The sequence below is a fragment of the Maniola jurtina genome, chromosome 26 (genome assembly GCF_905333055.1).
Source record: "Maniola jurtina chromosome 26, ilManJurt1.1, whole genome shotgun sequence".
Classification (NCBI taxonomy): domain Eukaryota; kingdom Metazoa; phylum Arthropoda; class Insecta; order Lepidoptera; family Nymphalidae; genus Maniola; species Maniola jurtina.
Window position 1 is genome coordinate 4,235,696 of NC_060054.1, and position 15,971 is coordinate 4,251,666.

Consider the following 15,971-nt stretch of genomic DNA (forward strand, 5'->3'; position numbering starts at 1 on the left):
TTTATTTAAGTAAAAAATGTACAGGACTTTTTCAATGACCAATAATATGTACTTGACCAACTTCAATAAGAAAGGATTGTATGATTTGTAAAACGCAAAAATATGTACATTCATCATCAATATATAAAGGTTGCCTGGTAAGGATTGCTCCAAGCAATAAGGCCGCCTTTGCACACAATTGTTTTTTCTGTTTTCTTCTTTCTGTGTTGTGATCTTTTACATGTGTTTTTGTGTGCAATAAAGTGTTCTATCTATCTATCTATCAATATGGATCGATAATATTTAGATTTTTTTATAATATATATTAAAAAAATAAGAGTCCTGTACTTTTTCAAATTAAAAAAAAATCTACATACAGTGAATTTCACCTAATACTTATCTAACTAAAATCTAGTTTACGGAGTTTCTACAACTATAGAAATCATATCACTACAAAATATGCCGAGAACTCAAAAAGGATTTTAAAACAATGATATTTTCACAACTTAAGAAGGATTTTTAAACTGGCTATAAAAAAATTGCTGACAACTATATGACCGACCTATAAAACATGCGGAAATATTGCCAACTATAGCCCGGAATATAATATGTATAAAATTGTATGGTAAATCTTGTTGACAATAACCAGTATCATAAAAATTGCTGATATCTTGCAAATAACTATAGCACAGCAATCATGAAATAAAAGCTTTTTTCGCTATTCTGAGTTATAGACAGCAATTTGGCGGCTAGACAATTGCATCTAGAAATTGCCAAACGCTATCTAATTTCAAAGCGCATTTCTTTTTCGAAAACACTTTGTTTAATATCGGTAAAATATTTTCAACTAGCGACCCGCCCCGGCTTCGCACGGGTAGCTTATTACAATTTTCCTAAGGATCTCTAATGTTATATATAAAAATCAATGTTTGTATGTTTGTGTTCTATAGGCGGCTAAACCGCTGATCAGATTGTTATGAAACTTTGGTAGGGTGTTCTGAGGGCGCCCGAGATGGTTCCTGCATCAAAAAACTGTATATCTATGAATAAAAAAAATGTTTGTTTACGGCATTGCAACGCATGCCGGGTACAGCTAGTTAAAAATAAAATAGAACCTATATCGCTCAGTAATAATGTAGCTTTCTACTGGTGAAAGAATTTTCAAAATCGGTTCAGTAGCTCCAGATACTACTACCTACAAACTTACAAAATTTCCATCTATATATTAGCATAGAATAGATTTAATCGACTCTCGTATTACATTTAATGCCTAAGTTCGTTCGTATTATATCAAAGTTTTACATTGAAATTATTCTGTATGTATCACTATTAGTGTTCAATCAGACGGACCACACCAAAACTGCAAAAATGTCGCCAGGCAATTGTCTCGCTCCAGCGTTGGATTGTCGCTGGTTTTTTTTTAACTAAACACAGTTACGAAGCAAACCTTTAGTTGCTGGTGGTTATAGTTTAACATGTATGCGAACTACGGAGTACCTTATAGATCTTAAACTGAAGTGTAGATTTTTCTTCATATAATTTTACGCCCGGTTATTTTTTTAGCGCTGTGGCGTGGCACGTCTTAAAGGACCCTAAGTCGACATAAAAAACTACCTACCCACATAAGTTTTCAAATAAAGCCTTACTTCAAATGACCACATTATTTATAGCATAGCATTGAAAAAACTATTCATAAATAAAATTATATTGTTCTCTTACAAAAAACAAAAAAAAAACAAAAGAAATACCACGGGTGACCGGAAATCTGGCAGTTGGTCAGCATATTAGTCTGGCCATTCAACGAGGTAACGCAGCCAGCGTTCTGGGCACCCTGCCTCGTTACAGTGATTTGGATGATATTTTTGTTTTATAATTTTTGTATTTAAGTATTTTTAACATTTGTGAAAATCTGTATTATTACTTTCTGAACAAAAGAAATCAAACCTTTAAATTATGTATTTTGAACTATTTATTTTTAAATTACAACTTATAACTTGACTGCTTCCTAAAATAGAAGCATACTTTACTTTAAATTGAAAGAGCTATGGTTTTACAAACCCATAACCTCTTAAGTTTCTACGTGGTAGCCTCCAATCAAATAAAGACCTGAATACAAAGTGCGAAGGAAACTGTCGTCTACTGTACAGTTGTTGTTGGAACTTGCTTGAAGGTTTCACGATACCATTAACGTAAAATACCTGGTTAGTGGTTTTAAATAAAATTTAATACGGCCGTTTGAACGTTTAACTCAAATCCTTTTTTATCGGTGTTTGTGAATTATTTGGTCTAAGTTAGTATATGTACAGTTGACCCCTAGGCTAGGGGTCGCCAGGGGTAGGGGTTTAGTTCTTCTTCTCTTCTTTCTCTTTCTTCTCCAACTGTTCGCCCTGCGTTTGCGATTGAGATTGAGACTGGCCTTCACGTTCAGCCGCCATCTGGTAAAAAAATTAATGAATATTACTTGATGTCCGCGACTTTGTCCGTATGGATTTAGAGTTTGAGGAATAATGGGAACTCTATCAATCATTCATGATTCATGATTGACGAAATGATTGATGCAAAAATCTACAAAATAGAGTGAGCATCAGTCAGAAAAAAATCTAAGTACTTATACTTTTTCAAAAATTATTCATGTAGAAATGAGCTAATAATGCATAGTGGATATTCCAGAACACAATCACAACCCATTTCAATAATGATTTAGCACATTTGCTTGACCGCTAAAACAATTTTTGATGCTTTTAGCGGCTCAAAAATGTGCAAACTAAATACAAAATCGACACATAATATCCAAGTTCTGTTAGCGTGATCAAACTACAAACAGCGCCATCTAGGAGTATTATGAGTAGTTATCTTCTTAGTTCTTATAAGCCTGATCGAAAGATCAGGCTGTGCAGATGGCATCCAAGTGGGCTATAACCATCTAATATCCATCGATTCTCCGAACCACAGTTTCGGTATTCATTGAGCATCTCTCGGAGTACGTTCTTTGCTAGCGTGATGGAACTACGAGCAGCGCCATCTAGGAGTATTATAAACAGTTACCTTCTTGTAAGCTTGCTCGAACAGTTTCAGGCTGGCCTGCTGCAGCTGGCCGGTGGCGGAGCGGATGGCCTCTGGGTCAGCGGTTTCTTTTTGGGCTAAAAGTTCGCGGAGCTTGGCCATCTCACCGCGGAGCTTGTCACACTGGAAGAGACAATAAGTCTTTATAATCTCTGCTGTATAGGAGGTTCATCCATGTAAGAGTTATACTGGTTTCTAGTAGTGCCGTGTTCCCTACAAAGGTTGTGGCGAATAGGGATGATGACTAAGAGTGAAATCAGCGACTTTTCATCAAACGTCAAAACGCTCGCTTAGTATGGAAGCTTGTATGAAATATACAGATGTGACGTCATAACACTTAACGCAATTTGACATACTTTTTTACTTAAATGGATAATTTAAAATGGGTAGCAAACTTAAAACTACCAGTGCATGTGGATTTCACGAATTTTGGAACACCTATTTAATAATTACTAAGAAATAATTTATTTTTGACCATTATTTAAAAAGAGATTACACAAAAGTTACAAGTGGACAAGTGTATACGCGGGTGATTATAGAGCAACTTATGTAGAGTGAATTGGAGTGAGGGAACTCTCGGTTTGACCCTGAATTGAGAATTTGTCAAATATTAGGCTAGGGTGACGTAAAATCAAAGAAAAAATAAGCCTAATTTAGGGCTACTTGCGTCAAATGTAGTAACATTTGACGCCTGCCAGTGACGTCGAAGCGTTTAACGTTTTGTTCTCTTGCTGTTTTGTTATGTTTTGACTGTTTGTATCTCACAATAAAAATAGAATAAAAAATCACGTAAGCATCTTTGTTTAAGACTAAGCTTATTCAAAATAGATACTACTGCTTAAGGCGAAGGCTCCAAAACCACTAAAATTTCTCCGTGTATTGGCGGTCGGCTGTTGCGATGCAGTTATACGGCTGCAGTCAAACTGCATCCAAACTCCAAACATTACAATCCGGGTATCTTTAAAACAAGAGTGAATAGGCACCTTCTAGGTAAACGCGTCCCATCTTAGACCACATCATCACTTTCCATCAGGTGTGATTGTGGTCAAGCGCTTACCTATGATGAATAAAAAAAAAAACTGCTCTGTAGATTCTTAACTGATCAATAAAATTTTGAAGTATTTGTAGGCAGCGTAAATCGTCTCGCGCGCAAGGAACGCGCGAGGGATAACGCGCGGCCGCTTCTCTCGCACCAGCTATCACCAGCCGATGTATACAACATTCGACCAGATACATATATTATGGTGCTTCTTATAAAGTTAATTATACAGGGTGTAAGTAGAATGCTAGCAAAAACCAAGACAGGTGATAGATGATGATGATAACTGATAATATACTACCAAAAATAGCAATTTTTTGCAAAAAACCTGCATTTTAATATATTGCACATAAAACACCTGACTGACGCTAAAAGGTAACGGACTTTGCGTAGTTAGGTGCCGCGGGGTCAATGCTACGTCGTGGTCGGGTTATACATTGCGAGTTTGAAAACTACAAGTACAACGACAAATGGTTGACTGTGTTTAGGTAGTAGTGCTAAGTTTGCGCTAGCGTTCTAATGGTGCGCTTACATGGGCAATCATTTAAGCAATTGTTGCTCGGCAATACGTATGGCTCCATCTGGAGCAATAAGTGGAGCAATCTGTAGCAAATATTTTGTATAACATTGCTGAAATTTTCAGGTATTGCTAGGTATTCCATTAAATTGCTCCATGTGGCCATGACTTCATAGTCGACTAAATTGCCTGGAATTGAGGAATTTCAATTGCCCATAAAAGCATAATATCTTAAAGACACCCTGTATGTAGATAGATCTTATATGACATCCTGTAGATAGATCTTATGATATCCTGTAGATAGATCTAATGACATACTGAAGATATGACTATGACATAAATCATTTTCTCAATGACTCTAATAAAAATATGTAAATAAAATATGGGTCTCTCCCTACTACGGTCTGCTGCACCAGACCAAATTGCGACACCCAAAACTGGGTATCCATGTTTTGTTTCTGGAATTGCAATAAATTGAAATTGAAATTGATATATTATCTTACCTCGTCTTGGGGTAACTGCGCTTTGTACTCGTCCATCTTGGTCTCAGTATCGTGGAGAACTCCCTCAGCCTGGTTAGCGGCCTCCACCCTTTCGCGGCGTCCCTTGTCTGCGGCTGCGAATTGCTCCGCCGCTTTCACCATGTTCTCAATTTCGTCCTTTGAAAGACCGCCCGATGATTGGATCACGACTGTGGAAAGAGTCATATTAATATAACTAGTTTATGCTCGCGACTTCGTCCGCCATCTCACGCTTCTGGTGGACTTTGGTTTCAAAGTATACTCGCTAAAGAGCGTGGCGGTCTCCTTATACAGACACTAGATGCCGTCAATCGACCTCAATTGATTCCATCACACGCTGTGATGAAGCAACATACAACACACAAACTATAGATGGCGTTTCTCTCGCCAGAGATTCTGCATCGCGCTAACGAAGTTTTCTCTACGGATCACTAACACCAGTTGGACCAGCTGTGTCTCTGGACATGACAGTTCTGAGAAAGACTTTCCTTGTCACACCACCTGCTCCTGTACAAGAGGAAAAGAGAAACAGAGAGCTATATCTACTCACTCTGTTGCTCCTTGCCAGTGCCCTTGTCTCGTGCAGATACGTGTACGATGCCGTTGGCGTCTATGTCGAAGGTGACCTCAATCTGCGGCACCCCGCGTGGAGCTGGTGGAATACCGACGAGGGAGAACTGTCCCAGGAGTTTGTTATCCGAAGCCATCTCACGCTCGCCCTGGTGGACCTTGATCTCCACTTGGGTCTGACCGTCAGCGGCTGTGCAGAAAAATTGATTATAGCAAATCATTCAACCCATATTCACATTATTGTTACATTTCAAACAATTATTATTAACAACTAGCTAATGCCCGCGACTTCGACCGCGTGGATTTAGATTTCTCGAAATCCCGTGGGAAGTCTTTGATTTTCCGGGATAAAAAGTAACCTATGTGCTAATCCAGGATAATTATTTATCTATCTCCATTCCAAATGTTAGCCAAATCCGTCAAGTAGTTTTTGCGTGAAGGAGTAACAAACATACACACAAATAAACTTTCGCCTTTATAATATTATAGTGAGATCTAGTACAGGATTTGATAAGCAATAAAATAATGTAGCGCGGTTTCTAGGAAAGTCTACGGCAATACAGTCCGCGACTAGCTGGTACCGCGCGTCTCTCTCGCACCGCTGCAAGCGCGCACGCATACTGATGCGTGCGCCGATCGGCGATGCGGATAAGTTTGTTTGATGAGCTTGATGGAAACACCAGACACTCCTGTTCTTGACTCTAGATGCCCATATGTAGGGAGTGATGAGCTTGGTGAAGACTCCCCCAAGGGTCTTAATTCCCAGGGACAGGGGAGTGACGTCGAGCAGCAGGATGTCTGTGACGTCACTGTTTACAGCAAGCAGATAGCTTACCAGTCGAGAACCGGCTCTTCTTGGTAGGTATGGTGGTATTAGCTTAGTGAAGAGAGTTAGGCTGAGATCTATAGTGCGCACTTTGACTTTGCTCAGACTTAAGACACTGTAAAAACGGGACAGCGTTATACCGCTGGCATAAATCTGTCTCGTTTTAACTTAAGCTTAGCAAAATCAAAGTAAAGATTTCAACCTCAATGCCCATGGACAGGGGAGTGATGTCGAGCAGCAGCATATCTGTGATGATGACTCACCTGTAGAAAACACCTGGCTCTTCTTGGTAGGTATGGTGGTATTCCTCGTGATGAGCTTGGTGAAGACTCCCCCGAGGGTCTCAATGCCCAGGGATAGGGGAGTGACATCGAGCAGCAGGATGTCTGTGACGTCACCGGCTAGGACTCCGCCCTGCACGGCGGCGCCCACGGCCACGGCCTCGTCGGGGTTGACAGAGCGCGAGGGCGCACGACCGAAGATCTCTTGGACTGTTTGCTGGACCTGGATGGTGTTATGATGATATTGAAAAAGGTTATAACACCTGACAAAGTGCTAAGTTGATTATTTTGTGAAAAAAATGACTTTTAGGCCTCATTCGCACGAGAGCTTTTTTAACGTCCGTTAAAAACATGTATACAAACAATACACATAATGAAAATTTCAACTCTCCACCTATTATGGTTTATGAGATACAGCACCACCGACAGACAGATGGACAGATTGATAGGACAGACAGATGGACAGGGGAGGCTTAATAATAAAATCCGATTGGCACCCTCTGACAATGACAAACCTACCTAGTTATGTACAAAAATCCATTTAATAATTTATTAAAGTCCCTGAATAAATAAAGAAAATATAGACTTGTTTTGTATGAGTGATCATAACCTGGTAGCATATGGACACATCCAGGGAATATATCCTCAAGAATGCTCTGGCACCGGTCACTGTGACACCTAACCAGCCCATTGGAGGACTGGTATCGGCTTGTGCTTACAGTGCTTTTGTAGAGCCATGGAGCCTCTACTCGCTGATGACCAACGGTTCGAATTCCTGCAGTTCTCGTGGGCCTCCGAGAGCCACATTCCCACCTAGACCTAAGTAAAATCTTTTTCTTTTCTCTCGTCTGGCTTTACAAAGATTAGCCAATGGCAAGTTTGTAGTTATTTACAAGTTAGGGAAACTATATAAGTATGGACTTCGTCAGTGCCACACGCGCGGCGCCCCCCAAGAGCGCTTGCCAGTCAGTTCCACCACCAAAAGACAGTGAAACACAAAACCAGCCAAGTGCGAGTCAGACTCGCGCACTGAGGGTTCTGTACTCAGGTATTTTTTCGATATTTTGCATGATGAATCAAAAACTATTATACATAAAAATAAATAAAAATCTGTTTTAGAATGTATACGTAAAGCCCTTTCATATGATACCCCACTTAGTACAGTTATCTTACTTCGAAAATTGAAAGACATTTTAATTTTTTTCAAATGATGTAACCACAAATTCGCGGTTTTCAGATTTATTCCTGTACTTGTGCAATGAGACATACTTACCCGCCAAATTTCATGAATCAGGTCAACGGGAAGTACCCTATAGGTTTCTTGACAGACACGACGGACAGACAGACAACAAAGTGGTCCAAGGTGACTTCAGTGGTCCAAGTGGACAAAGTTGCAGGCATAAGATAGTTAAATCAAAAAATAGGCTTACCTTAGGCATCCTGGTCATTCCACCGACAAGTAAAACCTCTCCCACATCTGTGCGTGAAACCTCAGCATCTTGTAACGCCCGTTGACACGGACCCACTGTTCGCTTGATCAGGTCGCCCACTAGAGATTCTAGTTTGGAACGGGTCATCTGAAACAATTTTGGAATGTTAGGAAAATGTCCCCATGTTTGGGTATCATTAGCGAAATATCCCCATGTTTGGGTACCATTAGGACTATTTAGTTACTTATTTGCTTAAATGTGGGTATGACAGGTTAATATATATGTTACAATAGCAATTTCTACTTTATTGTATGTATAAATAGAAATTTTTCTATAGCATTGCAAACAAGGTAAGATATATTTGCTATACATATTTATAATCCTTTAAATGCTATCAGTATATCACAAAATAAAACGATATCATACAATTTTTTAATTTATTCAAAATCCAACTACAATAATGGCACAGAAATATATTTGTAGTATAATTTTATTTACTAAATTGGAGCAGGATCAACTTTCACCGTTAGGATATGTCTCCAGATTGTGGGGGTTTACGATAAACCTGCGATATAATAATTTGGGGACAAAATCCTAGATACAGGCAGCTATATTATCATCATTCATATCAGATTGCCCCTAGATTAGGTTGAGGTTTATGGAGTTGGGAGTCTTTTTCTTAGAGATTTTTCCTTTTGGGGAAATTATAATTGGGGGCAACTCACCTTGAGGTTCATGTGCTTAGGTCCAGAAGCGTCCATGGTGAGGTAGGGCAGGTTAATATCAGTCTGTAGAGACCCTGACAGCTCAATTTTGGCTTTCTCAGCTGCTTCCTTCAAACGTTGCATGGCCATCGCGTCCTTCCGGATGTCTAGACCTTGCTGTTAATAAATACACAGATTTTTTTTTTAATAAATAAACAATTAATTTATGAATAATATAACTGCTATCAAAGAGTTAAGAATTATAATGATAATGCTAAAAAGTCTTTAAAATTACAGACTTCAATGAACTACCTAACATTGAATTTTATACATATTAAAAAAATTTTTTTTTTACATGAACAGCTTTAAAGAAAAAATAGCTTGACGTTAAATCAATAAACTGATACTGACGAAATAATTAATATGTTCAGTGTTTTCATTTTTTATGTGATACTAGAACAGATTCAGTAAAAAAATGTATATACTCACGTCTCTCTTAAACTCATCCACTAAGAAGTTGACAATAACATTGTCAAAGTCTTCACCACCCAGCAATGTGTCTCCATTGGTGGACTTCACCTCAAACACTCCCTTCTGGATCTCAAGCACGGATATATCGAAGGTACCGCCGCCCAAGTCGTAGACTGCGATACTAAAACAAAAATGATGAAATACGCAAATATTAATTGACTTCCTCGTGATCAACACCAGCATCACCAGCTCAATGCTGACGACTGGTAGCCTCTCAATGCTAAGAAAGGTTTGGCCATAGTCTACCACACTGGCCAAGTGTAGATGAGCAGACTGCACACACCTTTGAGAACATTATTGAGAACTCTCAAGGAGGCAGATTTCTCACAATGTTTTCCTTCACTGTTAAAGCAAGTGACATTTGATTGCTTCAAATGCACATAGACCTAAAAAAAGATAGAGGTGCGTAGTGCGTACCCAGGATCAAACCCCAAACCCCACCCCAATAGTAGGCCAAAGTGGCTAAGACTTAAGGCTATGGCCCAATCCCTTTTCATTTTGTATTTCACACTTTCAAAGTTAGAACTTCAAGAAGCAGCACGGCCATAATATGTGAATCAATTAATTAAGAAAGGGAATGAATCACAGGGTTTTTCTACAGGGACTGGTATACTCATTACCTTACATATAAGTAGTTGTAAAATTAAAATGATATAAAGTAGCACGGTTTCTAGGAAAGTCGACGGCAATACAGTCCGTGACTAGCTGGTACCGCGCGTCTCTCTCGCACCGCTGCAAACGCACACGCATACTGATGCGAGCACCGATCGGCGATGCGGATTAATTGTTTGATGATATTTCATTATCCCCTCAACCCATGGCTGGCCCAGTACTGAGCACTACGGAACCCTTCATGTGCGATTTTGACTCACACTTGACTAGTTTTTTTTTAAAGGTTCTTCTACGGATACTTTCTATCAGAAAGAAAAAACTTTTATTTTTGAAAACTGTTTACACATTACCAGTTATACCTACAGGTTAGGCTATCCCGACGCCTCTAATACTTAAGCATTAAAGTCAAAAGACCTCAAATAGAAGAAGCGCTGGAATACTTATTATTGGTGTTGCGATTATTTTTCTATTTGACATAAGGTTCTACAAATTAAATTCTTTCATGAACTCACATCTTGTCATCAGTCTTGTCCATGCCGTACGCAAGCGCAGCGGCGGTTGGCTCGTTTATCACTCGGAGAACATTCAGTCCGGCGATTTGACCTGATAAACAATACATATTGCTATTTATACATTGGAATGCAAATATCTACAGTAAAATTAGGACTTTTGCCCCACACAACATTTTTTAGTTTAGGATCCTGTCCCCATTTAATTGTATTTTTAATTTAGGAATTTGTCCCTTTTAATATCAAAGATTGACATTAAAGGTCTTCCCTTAAGAGTTAGTTACATACAGATTATTATAGTTAAAATTACAAATATGTACAATAGTGTCAAATAGAACATTAGTATAAATGCTAAAATAAAACTGCTAGAAGTAGCATAGCCTTTTTATATGAATCAATTAATTAAGAAAGGGAACAAATCACAGGAGTTGACCCACTCACTGCCTCACAGTATATAAATAATAAATAATTGTAAAATAAAATGGTATTAGAATGTAGCACGGTTTCTAGGAAAGTCTACGGCAATGCAGTCCGCGACTAGCTGGTACCGCGCGTCTCTCTCGCACCGCTGCAGACGCGCACGCACACTGATGCGTACACCGATCGGCGATGCGGATTAAAACTAATTAGGTTTTCAGGGTTCCTCATCATAATGCATTAAAGGGATAGTAGAGAAGGTCACATGTGTCAATGACTGGTAATACTATGAGGAGAAAATAGACAATTTTTGTGTAAATACTAGTGTATTTTTGAGAAAAATCGAGAATTTATTTCACTGGAAGATTATTAAAGCCCTTTGTTATTAAAAAATCTGTATATGGAGTATTATTTTGGTAGGAATAATGTCTCTGATATGGAGAGAAAGAGAGAGGCAGGAGAGAGAGAGAGAAGAGGCTGGGCAGAGAGAGGAGAGGCAGGGGCGAGAGGAGAGGCAGGGATGAGAGCAGAGAGCCAGGGGGAGGAGAGACCGAGAAGCGAAGTTTAAAGATGTGAAAAGAGGAAATGAGGGATAGAGGCTTTGACTGTTTATTAGTTAAAATATAATCAACGCAACATCCGTTTTAGAGTTAAGTATACACTTTACCAGCATCCTTGGTGGCCTGTCGCTGTGAGTCATTGAAGTAAGCGGGCACGGTGACAACTGCGTTCTTGACGCTGGTGTTGAGGTAGGCTTCTGCTGTCTCCTTCATCTTCATCAGTACGAAGGCACCGATTTGACTCGGGGAGTACATTTTGCCGTCGCTGCCTATTGAAAACAACGCAAATTAACTTTCTTGAGTTCCATATTCCATATTCATTTTGATAGAGTAAACGCGGAAATTCTATTGAATAGAATAGAATAAGATTTATTTGCTGATCCAACGTATATTAAACACAATTAGCATTTACAAAAATAACGCCTTAAAATCTAACTTAAACAATATCTATACTATGTGTTGTACCAAAGAAAATGCTCGAACTCAGATAAATGTTGTGGCTACACAATGTAACTACAACACTGTTATTCTGTTTGAGCCCAAGTCCTGGTAATCAAATTGGTAACCAATCATTATGAAAATTGGGACAAAGATAGATAAAGGGGCTTAAGAGACTAAAGTCTGAGTGAGTGAAAATATATCAATTCTAATTAAAAATAGAAAACTACGCAATTTTTTTTTCAACCCAACTGTTTTATCTAAAACAGCTTAGCTAGAAAATCTATTTATTATGTGCATATAAAATATTTTGCAATCTTTTTTACATTACATTACGATTAAGTTCAAAGTGAAACAAATAATTAGAATGCAGTTTTAAATAGTATCAAATAGAACAAATATATTACATAATAGTATAAATGTAGCGCGGTTTCTAGGAAAGTCTACGGCAATACAGTCCGCGACTAGCTGGTACCGCGCGTCTCTCTCGCACCGCTGCAGATGCGCACGCATACTGATGCGAGCACCGATCGGCGATGCGATTTTTATATGATAAATTATGAGCTTATTATTTCCATTGAGTATCACACTGTGTCTAAAAGTTACTAGAGGTTTTGCTAATTGGGATGATGCCTATGATATAAAAATTAAATCATTTCTTAAGAATTCTTAAATGGAGTCTTCCAACATTCGTAAAATCCATGTCCGCCGTTAGTTTTAAGTTTGCTGACCATTTAAATTATCGATTTAACTGAAAAAGTACGTCAAATTACGTCAAATGTTCATGACGTCACATCTGTTTATTTCACACAAGCTCCCTCACGAAGTGGGCGTTTTGACTTTTGGTAAAAAGTCGCTGATTTAACTAGTAGTCATCGACCTCATTGCCACTGGTTGTGACAATTAAGGGAATTGACGAAGCCGACTCTTCGTCTCTCGTACCTAGAAGGTATTAGGGATAAAGACTATCAGACAACAAAGGAAACCTCACCTTGCACCCAGGCATCTCCATTAGAAGCCCTCACGACTTTGTAGGACAAATTCTTCATGTCCTTCTGCACCTCTGGGTCGTCGAACCTACGGCCTAGGAGACGCTTGGTCGCGTAGAATGTGTTCCCACTGTTGGTCACCGCTTGACGCTTGGCGGGCATGCCCACTAGACGCTCGCCGTCCTTCGTGAAGGCTACATGGGAAGGCGTTGTGCGGGAACCTTCGCTGTTTTCTACTACCTGTGAAGGTCATTACAATGTATTGTTTGTATCTACATGTAGAACTTTTTCATAGATTGTTAGTTTTTACAACAGATCCAACTAGCTATATGAGAGACTCCTTTTAATATACTTAAACATGCAGCTGGCAAACATACAAGGGGATATGTTTAAGTGCAGAAAAGAAATCCAGGATAAATAGAATGTACTATCAAACACCTGAAACCAGATTGCCATGTCAGTTGTTTGTAGCAATAACTTTGATCAAAGAACCTTACGATAATTTGATTACACTCCACACAAATTTTAAAAGTATATAATAGACTCCAAGAAAGCATTAAAAAAATTTGAGAGAAAATCTAAATTAAAAAAAATGAGTGCATGAAACTATAATTGCATGATTTAAAATTGGATTCAATGAATAAAATAAAAGTTCTAGGATGTTTGCCCCCACTTATTTCAAAACAAAAGTATTTTAGGATGTTGTCCCTGTTTATTCCAAAGCATCTTTTCAAGCATCAATTTCCAGGGTTTTCTATAGAGTTAGGCCTACCCGCTGCCATAACTTACAACTGATAGTAAAACAAAATTACAATGGTATAAATGTAGCACGGTTTCTAGGAAAGTCGACGGCAATACAGTCCGCGACTAGCTGGTACCGCGCGTCTCTCTCGCACCGCTGCAAACGCGCACGCATACTGATGCGAGCACCGATCGGCGATGCAGATTGTTTGATAATATAATACTTCATCATGTCAACCCATGACTGACCGACCCACTATTAGGCATGGATTTCCTCTCAGAATGAGTAGGGTCGCCGTAACCACACTAGCTAAATGCAGATTGGCAGACTTCACACACCTGGCAGGCTGGTATCTATAAAGCGCACTTTAACTTTGCTCTTATACTGTATGTATGTAAGAAACAGAACAAGTCCCTTACTTATAGCCATTGAAAGAAAAACAATGTAAGATATTGAAGATTTCGGGTTAGATGTCTCTTTTGGGATAGAAAAATTAGATGTCTATGACCTATGTCTTGATTAACCAATTTGTGCATTGTTTGCTAAATAGACACTAAAGGTTCCTTACCCTAGGCGTCTTTCCCTCCATGACCGCCACACAGGAATTGGTAGTCCCCAAGTCAATACCAATGACTGCACCGCGCACACCTTCAGACCTAGAGTTAAAGTAACAGCTTAGTCTTCCCACAGCTGGACAATTGTTTTTTTTTTAATAATGAGGAAACAAGCAGGCAGATCACCTGATGTTAAGTGAGTACTACCGCCTATGAATATTTGCAGCACCAGAGCCACTACCAATGCAATGCGACTGCCAAATCAAGAAGTACTGATTTTAATGAAATTTAGTACAGAGATAGCATCACAGGGACTATTTATCCAGGAAAATCATATAGTTCCCACATGAATTTTAAAAAACCTAAATCCACATAGACGAAATTACAAGCATCTAGTAAATTAAAAAAAAACAACAATTTAGACAATAACTAGGAATAATGACATACAAATGTTCTCCGAGGCATGATGGAGTTTAGTTCATTAGTATAACCTCAACATTCCAGTTTTATGCACATTCATCTCAAACTTAAGCATCCCTAACTTACTTCCTACACTTTGAGATAAGTCAAAGTTTGCTTAGCCCTTATGATAAGGATATGAGTGCATAAGTACAATAGTAACTGCAAAGGTCGATTTTAAGTTAGGTTATAATGAAATAGTTTTGAAATAATTTTCAATTTTTCAACTTACTTGTTTCTGTACTGTACGCCATGTCGTTGGTAGATAGGGACTGTGGGCGCTGCAGTCTGAAATATACAGGAAAACCTAAAGTTACGCAAAATTATAGCAAACATGCATGTGTCCAGGCGGCGTAAAACTGATTTCTTTAACTTGTGTACTGAAGAAATGATGCAATTTTAAAAGAAACTAAAGATTTAAGGTGTCTGTGTGACAATTTCAGCGTTTTTGACGCACGATTCTCTTTTTTTCAAAGTAAAAATGGTAAACTTACGCTTTTGAGAATTGTTGAGAAATTTCTCTGTGTGTAAATTTCGGAACTCAAGCCGGAGCACTCCAAAGCCTTTCGGCTTATCACCCGCGTAGCCGTTAGCATTGTTAACTTAATATTTTCACCAACTTATAGAATAATTGCGATTTATTTCAATTCAGACAAAACCATGTGGATGACGCAACTCTTGAAAGAAGAATAATTTTCCTTTTTTTATGACAGTTCTTTCGAAATTCTTGCCACCCGGAAAAAATCACAAGAATTCGAGCTAGAATGTTCTCGTTTCATCAATTCTGAAGCATGTGATGTGTATTTTTATTGGACACTATTATCGATTACAATTCAAATTCTGGTACGTGATTGGTAGTTAAGATTTCATTGTAAAATATAGCCAATCGCCTTTAGTAAGTTGGTTTTATATTACAGAAACTTGCAATGAATAAAATGCAATCATTTAATTTATTGTGAAATAAAATATTATAAAAATTGATTAAAAATGGCATAATGTGTCTTTTTCTTTTATTCATTTTGGATACATTTGTGAAAAAAAATATGAAAATGAACTATGCATAGTAATACACCGTCATCTAGTAGTGAGTTTACTGAAACTGCGGTTTTCCTATTTGATAATAGATGGCATTGTATTTTAGAACTTCCTTCATGCATATTAAATCATCAAATTTCATATTATATCGGTCCCGAACCCCGGTTGCCATCGACCGAGTTACCGTCGACCGTG

General features: G+C 38.4%; 1 protein-coding gene across 3 annotated transcripts in view; it reads right to left on the minus strand.

The window, feature by feature from the left end:
- The window catches only part of LOC123878597 (heat shock 70 kDa protein cognate 5), a 30,785-nt gene extending 15,335 nt beyond the window's left edge, over positions 1-15,450 (minus strand). For 2 of the 3 annotated variants that reach the window (XR_006798850.1, XR_006798849.1), the window contains exons 1-14: positions 15,236-15,450; positions 14,974-15,029; positions 14,297-14,384; positions 12,989-13,226; positions 11,667-11,828; positions 10,586-10,676; positions 9,420-9,582; positions 8,952-9,107; positions 8,227-8,373; positions 6,779-7,019; positions 5,670-5,879; positions 5,102-5,289; positions 3,025-3,165; positions 2,209-2,414 (exon numbers count right to left, since the gene is read on the minus strand). Coding sequence is in view for 1 of the 3 variants with exons in the window: in XM_045925889.1 (XP_045781845.1) it covers positions 2,322-2,414; positions 3,025-3,165; positions 5,102-5,289; positions 5,670-5,879; positions 6,779-7,019; positions 8,227-8,373; positions 8,952-9,107; positions 9,420-9,582; positions 10,586-10,676; positions 11,667-11,828; positions 12,989-13,226; positions 14,297-14,384; positions 14,974-15,029; positions 15,236-15,337 (2,076 nt within the window). In the remaining 2 variants the exon portion in view is untranslated. Of the gene's footprint in view, positions 1-1,930; positions 2,415-3,024; positions 3,166-5,101; positions 5,290-5,669; positions 5,880-6,778; positions 7,020-8,226; positions 8,374-8,951; positions 9,108-9,419; positions 9,583-10,585; positions 10,677-11,666; positions 11,829-12,988; positions 13,227-14,296; positions 14,385-14,973; positions 15,030-15,235 lie in introns of those variants that run through there. The other variant, XM_045925889.1, reaches the window with a different exon arrangement.
- Positions 15,451-15,971: the final 521 nt, after the last annotated feature.